Source organism: Vicia villosa, unplaced genomic scaffold (assembly GCF_029867415.1).
Source record: "Vicia villosa cultivar HV-30 ecotype Madison, WI unplaced genomic scaffold, Vvil1.0 ctg.000009F_1_1_3, whole genome shotgun sequence".
Taxonomy (NCBI): Eukaryota; Viridiplantae; Streptophyta; class Magnoliopsida; order Fabales; family Fabaceae; genus Vicia; species Vicia villosa.
The window spans coordinates 314,754-333,571 of NW_026704939.1; the positions used below are offsets into that span (position 1 = coordinate 314,754).

Consider the following 18,818-nt stretch of genomic DNA (forward strand, 5'->3'; position numbering starts at 1 on the left):
TTTCTTTACTTTTACTGTTTTTTTGTTCTTACATTCCACTCACATTACTCTCATGATCATGAAACCCTCACATTACTCTCATGATCATGAAACCCTAATGGGAAAATACACCTAATTTAGGGTTTGTTTTGATTATTCATCCAATGTTTTTACCAAGAGGTGTAGAAATTGTTGCCCTTTTGTTAACACATCTGTTATCATTTAAACATGTTGTAAAATATCTTGTAGGATATTGTATGAGTACAGTTAATGAGTACTAGTACATTCATATATATGAAGCGTGCTTTAGTCAAGTTTAACCCGATTGACTCTCATATGAGTGGGAATTTGAAAAGTCCTGATCCTGATGATAAAAGAATGAGGTTAGAAAGACGATGGAGGAGACGCTGCAACAGGTTAGAAAGTCCTGATCCTCTAGAAATCCATACCACATTGTAACTTACCAACATAATAAACAACAACAAAAACTATACACTTAAAGTTCAAAAAACTTATGAGCAAACTATACTTACATTATAGTGGTGTAGATCCTTATCAGCCACTCGCAACTGAAAATGATTAGCACGAACTTGAATTTTCCTTCCCAATTGACCGTAACCAGGTCGGTTAGGGAACCTAACCGCCTTCTGAGACGACAAAGCCGACTCTAGAGTAGCCTTCTGTATAACTTCGGCAGTCAGGCTCTCGATGGAAATCGGAGTCGAACTCAAGGAAGCAACCGGCGCAGCAACAGATGGAGTAACAACCGGCGCTACAACAGATGGAACAAACGGCGCTGAAACAGGTGGACGAACAACCGGAGCTGCAACATATGAAGGAAAAATGGGTGACAGAGCAGGCTTTTAAGTAGGAAATTGTTACCACATTTCTTAGAAGGTAACCGTCTGAGAGTGGTGGGGGAGAAAGAAAAGGCACTTCGAAATTTCAAATCAGGTTGATTACAACTCGTTCTGCATTTACTATCATTTAAGAGACTTCCCAATTTACTATCAATGTGATTACAATTTTTGTCCTGTAATGGTGAATATTTAAGAGACGAAAAATGGTTTGATTTTAATGAAAGTTTTGGAGAGGGTTGAGGGAAAATGGTATATGAACACATTTCGGAAATGCATCTCCGAAAACACCAATTTTTTGGTGTTTTCGGAAATGCATTTCCGAAGTCTAATAAAATCTATAAAAAAATTACTTCGGAGATGCATCTCCGAAGCATGGGTAAGTTGGGGATTTCGCTGGGGGTGACCCCCATAGGGAGGTGGGTAAAGAAAAAACCTTAATTTTTTCAAACAATATGCCCAAATGAAAGAAGGGAATTTCATACCCCATCTCTTGGGGTTCTTAGGCACCATGTGTGTTTCTAAAAATATCTCCAGTTTTTAGAGGTGTATCTCCGGACGCATCTTTTTTTACTCAACGTTGGTTTGTTCCGTAGGTGCATCTACGGAAGCTTTCCTGTTATGTACCTCCAGAATCATTTGATGTTAAACTCACACAAGACCCTCTTCTCCTCCCTCATTCTAAAAACTTTTCATCTTCCAAACTCTCTCATCCTCAAAAATCATTTTCAACCAAACTTATTTTCTTCTCTCGAGTTAGACAAGGAACATCAACATCAACGATCAATACACTTTAACTCATTCAAAGCTCAATCTAGTCGGTAAGTTTTCGAGTTTTCAAGATATTTTAGAGTATATCCTATAAAAGAGTTAGAATACACTTTTAAGTGTAGAAATTATTAGATAGTTTTAGAAACATAGTTTAGAGACAATGTAGGTATTGTTTATAGTGTAAAACAGACGACCGGGGCCTCGAAAGTATGTTTTTCAAGGGTTAGAACAGTTACAGACACCATTGTTGCGTTTGAAGAGTTGCAGAATGTTTCGTAGGTGCATCCACAACACACGTAAATGTTAGAGTAGTTCCGTAGATGCAGCTCCAAAACAAACCCAATTGTTATGCATGCTAGGTGCTTCCGTAGATGTATCTACGGAAGCTTTCCACATGTACATATCCGGAGTTAAAAATAAAGTTTTTCTTTTGCTTTTATAACTTAATTGTATCTAATTCAAATTTATTTGTCATACCTTGCAAACATTATGGCTGATGGGACAGACCAACTCATACATGGGAGGGTTGCACAACATGAATCCGTGCGATGTGTACGAAGCCAGATAGTGCCAAATGTAACACCCCAATTCTACCCCGCAATTATAAGCGAAAATCAGAGCGCATTTAAAAAATATTCATCAAACGATTGGATGCCATATTTCGACTTAACCAAACAAACATACTTATATTGGATTTAATAAAGATACATAGCATTCGGAACAAAACTTCATTCACCACTTACAACTTAAAATTATAAATATCTTTCAATTTAACTTAAAAACAAATGTCAGCATAAAATACAACAATTATCTAATAACGACTAATCTCCTCGAGTGCTACGTATCAGAGCAATAGACACCAACTCGACTTGCCATAAAGCAACATAAAGACTTCATAAAGTCACTTCGAACATCCACAGCTAATCTTGAATACCTGCCCATTTCCCATGGTAGGGGAAATATCAGCAAAGGGGTGAGATATCTTACAATATAAAGGACTGCATGATAAATAATATAGGAGATATAGATCATACATAATTTCACCACTTCGCATCACATAACATCTTACACCAATTTTCATCGTAAAACAACTTACCAATATAATACAACTTTCAAAATGGCAACAATGTCAATAATAAATTAAGACAATATATTTAAATTCACAATTACACTATCATCATGTCACAACAAACATATCATCGTCTCAACAATTCAAATCACATAATCAATTTATGAAACGGCAGCAATGTCAACAATCAACCATGACAATATATGCAATTCACAAGTAAGATTCCAACACATCACGACAAACATCTCATCATCAAGTCATCACATCACAACAAACATATCTTCATCAAGTCACAACAACATAATCAAATAAGACTCAAATGCAATTCACATGTGACTCGACTTATGCAAATGCATGTGGTACCATTTGGAGTAAAACTCCCACCGTCTCAAAATTTGCCATTGGGCACACCGTCGCTATTTGCCATTAAGGCCACCGTCGCTTTTTGCCAATAAGGCCACCGTTTCTTTATGCAATGGATGTGACTCAATAAATGTAACATCCACAGAAACACAACACACACATAAACAATATGTCACAACATCGTCTAAATCACCATCGAACATTATCAATATAATGTCGAACTTCAACAACAACAAAATCATCATCATTCATAAGAATGCATCACTTCACAATCACGTCGCTATGTTGCATCATCATACAACAATACTTCACTTTACAATACGTCACAATTACAACTTATCAACATTGACCATTGGGTCTACGACAACAACAATAAATTCCACATACTAACACAACGACAACAAATTCATCATGTTACCACAACAACAACGAATCCATCATGTTAACAACAAACATCAACATATTCATCATATTTCACAATTCAAGTAATCATCATAACACGGTATATTCAACTTCATATATATTGTTAATTCATCACATGGCATCATCATCGACTCATACATATCAAATACGCACAATTAATCGCATATAGCATACAACATCATTATCGACTCGTACATATCAATATGTACAATAGAAACAATAACAACCTATTATTACTATTCACTGTAAGGCATTGAATCTCAACTACATCTTCACGACATACAAACATACACAAAGCATTCATCATCACAAAACATCATTAAATCAATAACATACAATTCAAGTAAAGATTCAAAAAGACTTCCAAAGGTTTCCAAATCATATCCATTAGAAAGACATCAATTAGAGCTTCATGGAGGTTCAAACGGCACTTAAAAAGGAGTTACGGTTCAAAAGATACATCATTTCAAAGTTTCAAAAATATTTTTGACAGCAAGGTCCGCTCAGCGGGCTGGAGCCCGCTTAGCGGCCGCGCGATTATGCAGAGAAATACAACCGCAAACAGACCTATAAAAGTGCTATATCTCCACCCAAAATCACTTCCAATCAACAATTCAAAGCATATATGATCAGTATACATCATTTATCATCATCAAATCATACCAAAACATGTTTAGACCACCAATTTCATGAAACCTAACATAAACCCTAACAATACAAAACTATGAAATTGAAAGGTTAAAAGGTTGAACACAAATCACAACATCATCCACTCATCTAAACCTCTAATAATACATCAAATTCACAGCAAACCATTTACCAATTTTCAACATTCATCAACATTGCAATTATTCACACATTCATGGATTTCAATTATGAAATCTAATCTCTACCATATCCATCATCATGCCAACCCTTAGAGAGTAAGAATCCCACTCTTACCTTAGCAAAAGCTTCACTTTCTTCAATGGAGTTCTTCTCCTTCAAGCCCTAGCTTTCCTCTTTCTTCCCTTCTTTCTCTTCTTTCCACCAAAATATGTTGTGAGACTCAATCTCTAAAACACTAACCTTACTATCTCACTAATGAGCTTAACTCATAACTTATCCATTGTGTTATATTCCTTCCACTTAGGGCCAATTCATAATATTCCTCTAATTACTCAATTAAGCCAAATAACACACATACATAAATAATCACATAACATAATAAATATTATTTCCAATAATATTCAACAACTACAATCAATCCATAACGCAAATAATACCAACTCGCAATTGTATTTCTCCGACTAATCCGACCATAACTTAACTGCTCAAATCAACACATTAATCCAATTACGCCTTTAGAATAATACCGATAAATCTCGACTTCGACTAATTCCAACGAATAAATCCTTAATCAATTTAATTAAATAATTAATTAAATTAGGAGCGTTACAACTCTTCTCCATTTATGATATTTTCGTCCTCGATGATGATGAGGGTACATCATAGGCGCCATCCTCCCGTAGACCTCATCGGGATATGTCTGTGCCACCTCCAACCGATGATACTTCTCATGTGCCACCTCCAGTCGATGTTGGTTCTCCTGTGCCACCTCTAGAGGGTGTTGACCCACTGCATGAGGATGGTGATACGCCTGAGGGTTACCTGAGGGGTCCCTACTAATAGGGTATGTTGATCATACTGCTAGACATGTCTAGGATGGAGAGGTAACATTTCTTAGACTAATTCTTTATTTTTTTCATTGGAAATTTATTATTTGTAACATTGCTTGTTATTAACATTGTTTTCATTGAAAATTTACAGGAGAGGCTGACCTAGAAGTTCTATAACCATGGGCAGAAGATATTATCTCGACAGAAGCCTAAGGAGGCGTGGTTCCAGAATGTCCTTACAGCCTCTGGTCTGAAGGACCTTTGTGAGATCGGGTACACCGTGATCCACAACGGGATGCTCATGGAATTTCCAGAGAGATGACAGCTTAAGACGTCCTACTTTCATCTATCTCATGGTGAGATTACTATTACATTAGACGATATCTCATGTTTATTGCATATACCTGTAAAAAGTACCCTTCTCCATCACAGTAGGATGACGAAGAAGGAAGCGAGAGAGCTTTTGGTTGAGGAGCTTGGAGTTGATCCACTAGATGCACTTAAGGAAATGGATAAGACCCGCGACCTTCACGTGAGGTTTTCCTTCATGATGCGGAGATATATTGATGCGCTAGCTGCGGCATGACAGGCTGATGATGACCCAGTTGAAGTGGAGATACACAGACATCGTGTGTTGAGGTGTTTCTTTCTATATTTGATCGACATTCATCTATTAGTGGACATGAGCTTCAAGTATACAGATGTCGCTTACCTCAGGTACCTTTTGGATCTCGCACAGATCCATGAGTACAATTGGGGGGAGCAACGCTGGCGTACACCTATTCGAGACTGGGAGAAGGATGCCTATGGAAGACCAGGACTGTTGCAGTACATCAAGGATTGGCCATGTGCTCGTGCCTTCACCCCAATGAGGGAACCAATCGGTGGACTCTTACATAGTCTACCTGGATGACATGGTTGTCGAGAACATCCACTACAACGTCTATGCTGCTCACCGTGAGACACTCCTATTTGATGACATCACACTATTCTCAAGATGATCGGCATGCAATTCGACCATTACTGTTCCATATCTCTTGGAGCGCGTCATCCGGCAGTTCGACTACTGTCAAACGATACCTCACCATCCTTCTGTCTCCGCTCCTCTCGGGTTGACCCGTAGGCAGATAGATGACATCTTTGCTGACTATGAGCAGCACATGGTTCTGGAAGAGGCTCGGGCGATCACAGTAGAGAAAGACTAGAGCCGCGCCGATAGGTACTTCACATGGTTCTTCACTGTTTCACACCTCTACATGGTCCCCACTGCAGCAGGATCACCGCACAGACAAGCTCATTAGGAGATATTACAAGAGCATAAGTCTCGGTTGGATCACACTCAGGATGTGCTGCCTCTCTGTCGTCAGATAGTTGAGATAGGGCAGGCAGACATTGAGGGAGGTTTTTTCCCTAAGGGATCTGATGCCAAGCGTATACTGGATGACATTATGGAGGTGGCATATGGGTAATTGGTGTACCGCAGACGTCGCGCCAGAACGGGTGGAATAGTATAGGGTAGAGGCAATTGAGCCGGCTGAGGAGGTGGTAGATGCAGAGGAGGCGCTAGAGGCAGAGGATATGATGCAGATGTTGACAACATTCAGATTAGTAACCGTGCTGATTATTTTGATGTTTGTATTTTGATTACATTGATGTACTATTTTTTGATTATGTATATGACATATGACTATTTGGATGATGTATGTTCCATAGGTATATCTACACAACATTATACTTTTTAAACGTTCCGGAGGCACATCTATGAAAGTTTCCATGAACTGAATTAATTTTTATTTTTCCAATGTTTACCATTTGAAACTACTTCCGTAGATGTAGCTCCGGAAAAAAGCATATTTTGAGCAAAAAATGGCACTTGTTAATATGTATCTCCGAAAACAGAAAATATTAGTATAATTATATCAGATGTCTAAGAGTATCGAGGGGTGGAGTAAGATATTGCCTTAAAAAATTCATGCTCAAACCCTTTTTAAGGTGATCAATGTGGATGCCATCATAAAACTCAAAATTCATTAATAGAGGAAAAAGTACTAGTGGTTTTATGGCAACATTGGTGCAGATAGTAAGTAGTATTCTTCAAGTGGAAACATTGGACTCTCCTCCACATCATGAGGTTGGCGCTTAATTAAATTATTCAATGTGATTGGTATTTCTCATCTTATTTGATCTATTAACATTATTTTTCAATATTTTTTCACAGACTACAAATTGCATTTATTTTTTCAAGGATTAAATTAAATATCACCCTTTTTTTTAAAGACTAAAATGGTTTTCACTACTAATACTCTTCCTCTTCTATCTCATTATTTTACAAGAGACTAAAATATATTTAACTTCAGTTTGGAAACTCATTAATCTCTTTTTCCTAGATCCACAAAAATGCTTGAGGCAATGGCAATATTAAAAGACAGTTAAGACACAATGGATTAAAGATCCAAAAGATTACTAACATGCAACAGCTGATCCAAAAGAATACAAATGTATACAGAAAACTTAAAGGAAAATCGGTTAAAGCAATTGCACTTAACAGAATTATTCTAAAAAACTAAAGATGATTTCTTTCCCTAAGTTTCAGTACATTCATTCTTCCTCAGTTAATTTCCCATGCAAGTACAGACTTCATGCACCTGTAAAATAAATAAGACACATGCATTATTATGTGATTACTATCATATTATCAGCCCATCCATACAACTTAGATAACAGTATGCTCACTTTTTTTCACTCTTGAAGTTTTTGATTTACTTTTACTTTTGGGCTTTGCTGGTCTCATTTGAGTTTGAGTACAAACTGTAATCTTCTTTACAGACTTATTCACCTTTTCTGTTCAGAAAAGAAGAAAAGTATACTTAATATCACTTTATAATGCTTAAACTACCTTTACCCTTAACATAGTTCTATTCACTTACAATTGATTAAGATTAAGCTCTCAAATAAAGAGGAGTAAAAATGTTGCATTGAATGAATATTATTCATGGAGTTGATAAATTCCCAAACCTGCATTATCATCGTCGCTGTCTTGTCCATTTTGTTCGACAGTACTTGGTACCTGATCAAACCCTTCCCAATCTATATCCTCCGGTAAGATCTGTTGGCATTCATTTTGGAACAAACATAAAAAGATATTCATCAAAATCTATAGATCAATATTCATTACAAAATCTACTTGATCATTGTTCATTACATAAACTCAGGACTAGAGCCTAGCAATAGTAGTTTATCATCATGAGATGCAAATGGACTTAAAACTGCAATATTCACTAGTCAAATTTGTTTGCTGCTGCTTCATTGAATGTAACAAAAATGGAAAATACCTTTTTCATATCAACCCAACAGGAAAACTCTTTCGGTGTATTAGCAGCATAGATCACTTTATACATGCCCTGCAAAGAATAAAATTCAGATTTTGACCAAATTTCAAAAACGTTACACATGATTTTAATTTAAGGTATAGACATTAAAAAACACAGTCCATCTAAATTGACAAAAAAAAAAATTAATGTTAAAACATATGAATCTGATTAAGGATCTTAACAGCTAGATAAAATTACATTGGCAGGGTCATATTCAATTATGTCACCATCAATAAAAGGGCCGCCAGGGGACCATCTAGTAGAAACTTGCTTCCCAATCAGTGGATCTACGGATGATGTTTTTGCAGGTTCCATAGAAGGATTCTGCATGGAACCAAAATCGGTAGCAGTGAAAAAAACAAATATCAAAATCAACAACTACATACAATTGACGCCACATTTGATCATAAGTTCATAAATCTCTACAATATGCAACCGCGACCGCAACTGTATTTATTAGATTGTATGCATGATCACATTCACAGGACAGTGTTGATTACCTGTTGGGAAGACATCAAATTCCGGGTGAAACAAGGAAAGCGAGAGTACAATGAATGCTAAAGCACAAACAGATGGTGTGAGTGAATATTTATATAAGACAAATGCTATTTAGTACCAGAAGATGGAATATGTAACCAACTGTAACACCAGAGCCTAATATTCCTAATAAATAGAACTTCACTGGTTGACCCACCATTAATATCATGACAAGTATTAAACATATAAACCTATTCAAATATAAACCAATTTTAAGTACAGTGAAATAAAGGAACAGAAATCAAAAAAAAATTTTCTTCATTTTTTATTTATATTAAAAGAATTATTTTAAAGTTTAAAATTTATTTCAACAAGATTATATATTTTAAATTGTGTGCTATACATTAAAATATATTTTTATTTGAAATTTCTTTTAAAACTTCACTAAAAAATTAACTAAAATATATAAAACTCTAAAATTTAATTTAAAATAAAAACTGACATAAAACTTATAACTTAAAATTAAACAATCCCTAATAAGAAGCATTGGAATATTGAACAATTATATTAAATTAAAATATTATAAGGATGAAAATTTACTAATGTCTTAAAACATATTAGAAAAAATTCTAATGTTTTAAAATATCAGAATGGTAAAATTAAAACTATAATATTAAAATATGAGGTGGGTTGACCCATCGGGTCACATGACTCATTAGAAATTAAATTGTTCTCATGTTTAGTAGTCCATTAAGTAATCAGATTAAATCCGTCTCATTTTTAATAGTCCATTAAGTAATTAGACTGACTCGTTTCAATTTATTTATATGGTTATCGGACTAAAATAGACTCAGTTGGGCCGACCAATTTGACATTTCTATGTGACCATCTAACTCTTCTTCTTTCTCTACCTTAAGCTATGTTTGAGAGTTTGGAGTGGAAGAAAGGAAAAAACTAAACCAAAAAAAAAAAGAGAATTGAGTTTGCAATTGGTGTATAATTTCTTGTTTAAAAAAAAAGAGTTTTTTCAAACTATTTAGAGTTGTGCTATAACTTTTGGACCAAAGTTCAACATCAAGTTCATATTACTGACAATGAGATGCTTAGATCTCTTGAGTTCTGGAAAAAATGCCCAAAGTAAAGAATTTAGGCTCAAGCCCTTTTAAGGTTAATGTGGATGCTTTTCATCACAAAACTCAAAATTCTAATTAGTAGAGGAAATCGTACTAGTGGTCTTATGGCAACATTGGTGCAGATAGTAGTATTCTTCTAGCGTAAACTTGGGTTCTCCTCCACATCATGAGGTTGGAGCTTAATACTGAATCATATTTTACTTCATTTTGGATTGTTTTCCATTGCAAGACTCATTAATTTCTCCTTCCTCAGTCCACAAAAATGTATGTGGCCGTGGCAATTTCAAATGAGAGTTTAAGACACGGTGAATTAAAGATCCAAGAGATTACCAACATGTGACAGCTGATTCAAGAGATTACAAATGTATACAGAAAGAAAGCTTGAAGGAAAACTAATTAAAGCAATTGCACTTAACAGAACAACATAGAACAAAAAAACATAACTTGTCTATGTAAACTATATTCACAATTGTAATTCCTTAGAACTAAAGATGGTTTCTTCCCGTGCAAGAACAGACTTCATGCATCTGCAAAATAAGTATGGCACATGCATTAGTATATATTTACAATCATACTACTACTATAGTTGATTTGTTTGAGAGACACACAAACAATAAAATGTTAACAACTGAAATTATCAGTCCATACAACTTAGATAACAGTATACTCACTTTTTTTCACTCTTGAATTTTTTGCTTTACTTTTACTTTTGGGCTTTGCTGGTCTCGTTTGAGTTTGAGTACACATTGTAATCTTTTTTACAGACTTCTTCACCTTTTCTGTTCAGAAAAGAAAAAAAACTATACTTAATATCACTTTATAATGCTTAAACTACCTTTACCCTTAACATAGTTCTATTGATATATAATTGATCAAAATGAAGCTCTCAACTAAAATTAAGAATATAATCAATATTCTAATTTCCTTCTATAGTTTTACCAGAAATAAAGAGGCGTAAAAATGTCGCATTGAATGAATGATTTTCATAGAGTTAGTAATTTTTTCTTTCTATTAATAACATTAGTTAAATTTTTTTTGTTAACATGATACTGAAAGAGGTAAAAGTAAAAAAAGGAAATACTAGTAGTTGTAATATACCATTGTTTCCATCAAATGTATCCGAAAGGCTTGAATTTCCATTATCATGTGCCTGCTGATCTTTTTCTTCTGCACATTCAATCAAATATATACAAGTATGAATAATATTAAGTTATACTAGCAATGAGCTTTAAAACTTATTCTCCTGATTCCCAAACCTGCATTATCATTGTCGCAGTCTTGTCCATTTTGTTCGACAGTACTTGGTACCTGATCAAACCCTTCCCAGTCTATATCCTCCGGAAAGATCTGTTGGCATTCATTACAGTATAAATATAAAAAGGATACTCATCATTTTTAAACTACTCTACTACAAAATCTACTTGATCTTTATTCATTACATAAACTCAGGACTAGCGCCTAACAATAGTAGTTTATCGTCATGAGACGCAAAGGGACTTAAAACTACATTTTACTCCATGGACTGGAATATTCACCAGTCATATTTGTTTGTTGCTGCTTCATTCAATGTAACAAAATATGGAAATACCTTTTTCAGATCAACCCATTTGGAAAACTCTATTGGTGTATTAGCAGCATAGATCACTTTATACATGCCCTGCAATGAAAATTCAGATTTTGACCAAATTTTAAAAACGTCAAAAATGATTTCAATTAAGGGTATCACATAAAAAACACAGTCCATCTAAATAGACACTTAAATTAATGTTGCATATTTGTCAGTCTCTGTAACCATTATAAAACCCCAGAAAAATGATTTTACATGTGAAAATGCTAAACATATCAATCTGATTAAGAATCTTAACAGCTATTAACTACTTGTAGATAAAATTACCTTGACAGGGTCATATTCAGTTATGTCACCATCAATAAAAGGGCCGTCAGCTGACCATTTAGTAGAAACTTTCTTCCCAATCAGTGGATCTAAAGATGCTGCTTTCGCAGGTTCCACAGAAGGATCCTGCACAGATTCCACTGAAGACAAACTGGACAATGGTTGATCCTGAAAGCAAAAAAGCACAAAAATCAAATAATCAGTACATGTTTCTCCTTTGCATTTCTCCAGTCCCGTATAAAGAATTGAATCGTAGTCGTGCTACTATAGACTTTTAGCTTAAGGATTCTAAATCATCTGTTCGCAATTACATACAATTGACGCTACATTCAATTGTAATTCTCTACAATATCAAGAATCGCGATACATTACAACCGCTAATGCAACGCTATCTAAAGCCCTGATCAATTGCTAAGCATTAATGCACGATTACTAGATTGTGTACATGATCATATTCACAAGACAATGTTGATTACCTGTTCGGAAGCTGAAACTGTCGGAAAGGGTGATTTGATGCTCCTTTCAGGTGAAAATTTGTCAAAAGATTTCCACTCCCTGTTACATTTTTCATCAAGTTAACATCATAACACAAATATTGTAAGAACCAAATTAGACCTTTTTCTATTACAACATTTAAAAACTATTACAATATACCTAATGAGATGGATCATTTCATCATCTTTAATCTCAGCAAGAACCTCGTTGTGATCATCGTTTGAAATCTTGAGTTCATTCATGAGACTAATTATCAAATTTTGCTTATCCTGATAAATATCATAATAAACAAAAGTTATTAACACATATGAAAAAGTTATTATATACTATATATACATATACCTGATCGAGATCGTCGGTTTTGTATATGAAAGCACGCAAGACGGTAGCGTATGCCTGCACCTCAGCTCGATGAATGTAATTATCAATCTCATGTACAACATCGGAGTCTGTGATGCGGCTTTCATCGAACTCAGAATCTGAAATCAATATCGATAAAGATGAAGAACATGAGTGAGGAAAGAAAAGATTGAAAGAAAGAAAAGAAAACGTAGTTTCATTGTTGTTTGAAATCAAGAAAGAATGATCGGAAGCACACGCGCCGCCATGCATGAATGATCAGAAGCAGTAACAGAAATGATCGAATTACCGATGTCAGGAGGAAAGTGAAGATCCAAGAGTGAAAACCCACGCGCCGCCATGCCGGAATGATAGGGTCTGAAGTGGTGATTGAGTGTTGCAAAAGAAGAATGAGGAGTGAAGGGTTTTTGATTTTGAAGAGAATGGGTTTTAGGAAGACGCGCGTAACACTTAAATAGTAGTAGTTGTATAATGAACCAACGGTTACCACAATAACTAATTTTTCGCGGTGAAATACACACTTTCTCTTCTTGAGGGAAAAAAAAAGGCGCAAAAATCAATAGAAAAATAATCGCTTACTCCATTTGGCATTGTGGCTAATAAAAAAGGTAATACTTAGGATAATTTAAATAGATTTAAATATTTTTAATAATATAATAATTATAATTAGTTTATCATCATATAAACAATATTTAGATTATGTGAACATAAATTAAATTCATCTATGTTTTTTATAGTTTCGGACAGTCCCAATGGCTAAGCATGGTCCAATCCACTTATGCAGTTAAAACGGTCCAATAGCCTTGCCAAACCTTCATCTGTACCACCAGTATGACATCCGTTTCGCTCCCCTCTCGGGGACAAATGACTTTGCTTGCTGGGTACCTCTACCGGCCAGAAATTCGCTTATACTCGCTGATACCTCTACCGCTCAGAAGTTCGCCTCTGCCCGCCCAACGACTAGTTACGGGCAACCTCATAGGATTCCTAAACATGCTTAAAGAATCTTGGAAGTAACGTGTTTTGGGCCGAGATTCACGATCCAGTCCAAAACATGGACAAATGGCCAAGCGCCGGGGCAATATAAAAACCCTCTGATTTGAGAGGGTCAGGTAACACATTTTCAAACCCTAGAAACATTCAAACGTATATGTGATCTTACTTGGTCGTCAGAGTACCTTGCAGGTACATCCTCTCTTCCTCATCACCTACATTGTGCTCGAAGTTGCTGACCCACCTTCTAGTTCTGATCAACATTGCTCGCGACTCTAAGCACCAGGAGAGTGCGAAGTCCTTGAAATCCGAAGACCCATCGACGTCCCGTCGGGAAGGAGAAAAGAAAAAAGAAGACAAGTCCCACGAATCCTGAGACTACAAGGGGCCAGTTGGTCTTTTTCACGATTACACTCCACCGGTCGCCTCCTGAGAAAATATCCCGTCTGAATGCGCCAACGTAGAGTTCTGGCAAGTTGGGGTTATTTTCCTCGACAAACACCAGCCAAGCCTGACACTGATAAATCCAAATGTTGTCGATTCCACAAGAGCCACACACACACTATAGAGGACTGCATTCATCTCAAAGATGCCATTGAAATCCTGATCAGAGATGGTCATCTCAAGCAATACACTAAGAAGAGGGACGATGCTCGACATGAGGCCCAAGAGACAAAAAACATCGAGGAGAAGCCATCCTCCGAGGATGCCTGCATGCATGTAGCTTTAAGTGTTACGCGACCAGAGGTCTACAACGTTCCATATGAGGCAGCATTCTCCACCTATCTAGTAGCACACAACCCGTGGAAAAACTTCCCCTCCACTATGGTCATATCAGGTGGTGGGGGCAGAAGATGACAGTAGGCTCCGTGAAGAGAAAGTTCGAGAAACTGGTGTTAGCTGGAGATTTCGAATAATGTGTATATTCTTCGAAGATGTAAGTTTCAAAGAAAGAATGGCTTTGAATGGCTATTTTTGAGAATGTTATATATGATGAAGGTTCCTAAATTGAAGCTGAATCGAGATAGGCAGTCTTCGAAGCCTTGAATAGTCTTCGAAATACAAAGGTTGTTGAGACTTAAGGTATTTTAATACATTCTCACGAAAGACACGTTGTCACGAATCGAATAAGGTTCGAGCGGGAAGGTTTGAAATTCGAAAAGTTCCGTTTGAATCAAGGAGGACAGGTGGAGCCCCAGGGATTCGAAGCACATGCATACGAGCAACGAGGCGTTTCGTTAGTGTAGGGCCGTTAGGGTCGAATTAGTATAAATAAGGGTCTTAGTAGTAGGATCCAGGGTATTCATTTTGTACAAATTACTCACAAATCACTAAAGTATCAAGTGTTAGAGAAAGAGTTTTCGCTGAGAAATGTACGTGTAACACCAACACCTTATATATGTTTGTCTTTCTATTATACGATCGAAGTATCTTTAATTTCCTTTACTTTCTCGTAAAGTCTTTTCATATTCGCAGTTTAATTTCCTTTACATTCTTGTCGAGGTTTATTGATGATTATTGTCTAACCAATTTATGTTTCGTCATATTTTTACTTAGTTTCATTTCGTAGTTATTCATAGATTTATACCATCACATTATAAAAGAAACTAAAACCAAGAGAGTATGAACCAAGTCATCATAAAAGACAATTTTTTGACACATGTCCTAGGATCAATCTAGTTGATCCTGCAAGTAACCAAAGTATATTCATAGTTTGGAGGACTAGTGGTTGTTTATTGGAAATCATCGTAAACAACTGGTCACTGCGAACGCCGCCAAAAACTCCACCCTCTGCACTAGTTGCAGCTTTTCGGTGGAAGGACGAGTGCGACCAAGCTCTCCTCCAAGTCAAACAATCACTATTGAAACCACCAGTCTTCTCCCGTTCAAACAACAGGGAGACTCTTTATATCTACCTCGTCGTCGTGTCCGAGACCGTCAGCGCAGCCCTTATACGGGAAACACTTGAAGGGCAGAAGCCCATATACTTCACGAGAAAGGCCCTCCAAGGCCCCAATCTCGGATATATGCCACAATTATATACTGAAAATAACGACATTTTGACACTTATCAATTAGTAGTTTTTTTCGAAGAAATGTTTGAAAGGATTGAGCATAGGTTATGTCTCAAACACTTGTATGCAAATTTTAAGAAATGATTTGGAGGTACCCTTATAAGGGATTTGATGATGGGAGATGCTAAGGCAATTTACTATCAAGGTTGCATCCAAAAGATGAATAAACTAAAGAATATGGATGTTAAGGCTTGGAGTTGGCTAATGGCAATTCCTACCAAATGTTAGGTATAAGCATGCATTTAGTTTTTACCCTAAATGTGATGTTTTAATAAACAATATTGCCTAGCCATTTAATGCCACTATTTTAGTTGTCAGGGATAAGCCTATTTTAACCATGTGTGAGTGGATTAGAAAATATCTTATGACTATTATTCAAGAATGTTGCTGCATTGAGTAATAGAAAACAAAACCCTGGTGATTTTGTTGATGACTCTTATTCAAGACATAAGGGTGCTATATGTTATGGATTTTCTGTGAGACCTATAAATGGGAATGACATGTGGTCAAAAGTTTAAACTAAAGAATTATAACCTCCTGTGTATATAAATATACTAGGAAGACCTAGGAAGGTTAGGATAAGGATACACAATGACAGATGATGTTTATGTCTATATTATGTAACCAATAGTATGTTTAAGATATGTTTAAGCTATGTCTATTTTAAGGAACTTGTTACTGTCTTAAAAGTGGTGCACTTTAAGTGCTATTTTGTAATAAATTTGAAATGTATTTGTAATGACTTATGCACTATATGTGCTCCTTACTATCTATGTGTTATTTTGGTTACACTCTATGTTCCATAAGTATTAGTGAGTTATGCATTTGTTATGTATTAATAAAATTTTAAAACAAAATACACTACCACATCACATTTGTAACCAATACAAACTTTTCCATTAGATAAAATACTATTTGATACACTTATAATTCATACATCAAATTATCATTTGATACACAAAAAGTACATTAACTTACCAACAATGGAGAATAAAATCCAAGACAACATAAGTGAAACCATCAAATAATAACTTTTGTTCTTCTCCATTTCAAGATTTTTCTTGGTCTTTTCATGCTTCTTTGAACTAACTTCTACAACAAACTGCTTGTCGAATTCCTGCCCAAATTCTTGGCCAATGCCCTTCCCAAATTTCCTCAAATAAGCCATTATCATTTCACAATTATTGCAATTTGTGAGAATCTTTTGAGTTCTTCGAACGTGGCCAACTTCATCATCCCAGATGAATAATTTACAGTTTACCACTCTCTGCAATTAGATACAGAACAAAAGTAAAAGTTAATATAAAGAGAAAAATGAAGAAAAACATGAACATAACCTTACCCCTGAATTTCAAAATTTCCCAAATTTTCTATTAGGGTTTTCAATGGTGTTTCATATCCACATCTTCATTGGTTCATTACCAATGGATGAAGTTTTGCTTCCTCCCATGTTTTCAAACCCAAAGAAGATGAATATCGATAAAATTGGGAACAAAATAGATGAAGATCAACGAAATTGTGAACGAAAAAGATGAACAAATAAGAACCTTCGATCAAATATGAGGAAGCTAGGGGTGTTTGAACTCCACCATTAACTACACTTGCTTCCTTTAATTCCTATTTCCATCAATTTTTCAAGAAATCCTAATAAAGGAAAAATAAATATAAAAGGAAATGGGACTTCTTGTTGTTACCTTGAAAGAAAAGAATTTGATGATTCATGCAGGGTAAGGTTTGTTAGAGCAAATGGTGCAAAAATGTAGAAATGGTGATTGATGGGAGATTGTTGGCAAAGGCACGGGGCAACTACAGAAAACATGGGAAGAACTTTTAAAAAATCTCACAAATAACGAAAAGACGGACTTCGCCCAAAAACTCTTTATATACCTTTCAACAATAGTTCAATCCATGATAAGATGCGTTGGAAAGTGTGACCATGTCATCAACGATTGTGATCTCGCATCAAACTCTTTAGAACGCTTAAGTACTATAAGGTTAGAAGGTATCATTACTCTCAGCCCTAGTGCTATGTGTCGCAACCCTCTAGTAAAATGTTGCATGTTACAAGGAAAAAATTCAATGAAGATGTTGTTAATACTACCGACATCAAAGTTATCTCACTCCCTTTCGGCCAGGGGCCGGACTAGAAGCCTACACGATAAAACCCTCGTTTCGGAAAGCAAGAACAAAGACTTGAGGGACAACTGTTCAGGGCCACTCACAACGCCTAAATATCAAGGCTCACTAGTAAGTGTGCAAAGGAAAGCACGAGGAATAGATATGACCTCACTCAAGCTCGAGGCACATAATTTAGACCTCCTGATAACTTCCCACCATCAGATCTAATCGGACAATGATCTGCATGAGACGTCGGATTGAGCGAAAGTAGTTCTAATCACCATCTCTATATAAATTTTTGCACGTGCTGAGATCCATTATTATACTCTTTCACACCTTCAAGCTACTTCTCATTTATTTACTAATTAACTTGAACGTTAGAGTGCTAATCTTGCTGGTTCACCCTGTTCCGCCGTACTACTCTACCGCACTTGAGTCCTATTTCACTCTCTTATCAACTATCTCTAATTTCGGAAATGAATTGGCTACCTTTACAGTTTGGTGCCTTTGGTAACTTTAGGCTATAAATGATATACATAAACTAAAAATATCCTTTTTGGTCCTTTAATTATACTCTCTGATTCATTTTGGTCCCTTAATTTTTTTTCGTGCCATTTTGGTCCTTTAAATTTCAAAAAGTTTCAAAGAGGTCTCTTCCGTCATGTTGTCTCAAACGTCCGTCTATTTTGTCTACTTGGCAGTGAGCTGGCATGGCGTCATCTTCTTCTTCGTTTCTCACATCTTTAGCAGATCCACACCTCATTTAACTTGCAAAAACACTCA

At 35.9% G+C, this 18,818-nt stretch overlaps 1 protein-coding gene and 1 long non-coding RNA gene across 2 annotated transcripts; both read right to left on the reverse strand.

Moving 5' to 3' along the window:
- Positions 1-7,659: 7,659 nt before the first annotated feature.
- LOC131621514 (protein EMSY-LIKE 3-like) lies at positions 7,660-9,094 on the reverse strand. Its single transcript, XM_058892562.1, has 6 exons — positions 8,992-9,094; positions 8,690-8,815; positions 8,453-8,521; positions 8,136-8,226; positions 7,854-7,961; positions 7,660-7,765 (listed from the first exon to the last, which is right to left on the reverse strand). Exons 1-6 carry the CDS (start codon positions 9,004-9,006, stop codon positions 7,758-7,760), a joined length of 417 nt encoding a protein of 138 aa, XP_058748545.1. The 5' UTR covers positions 9,007-9,094; the 3' UTR covers positions 7,660-7,757.
- Positions 9,095-11,203: 2,109 nt separating this feature from the next.
- On the reverse strand, positions 11,204-12,590 carry LOC131621516 (uncharacterized). Its single transcript, XR_009289614.1, has 4 exons — positions 12,472-12,590; positions 11,996-12,163; positions 11,358-11,758; positions 11,204-11,268 (listed from the first exon to the last, which is right to left on the reverse strand). It is a non-coding gene; the product is annotated as an uncharacterized LOC131621516 (long non-coding RNA).
- Positions 12,591-18,818: the final 6,228 nt, after the last annotated feature.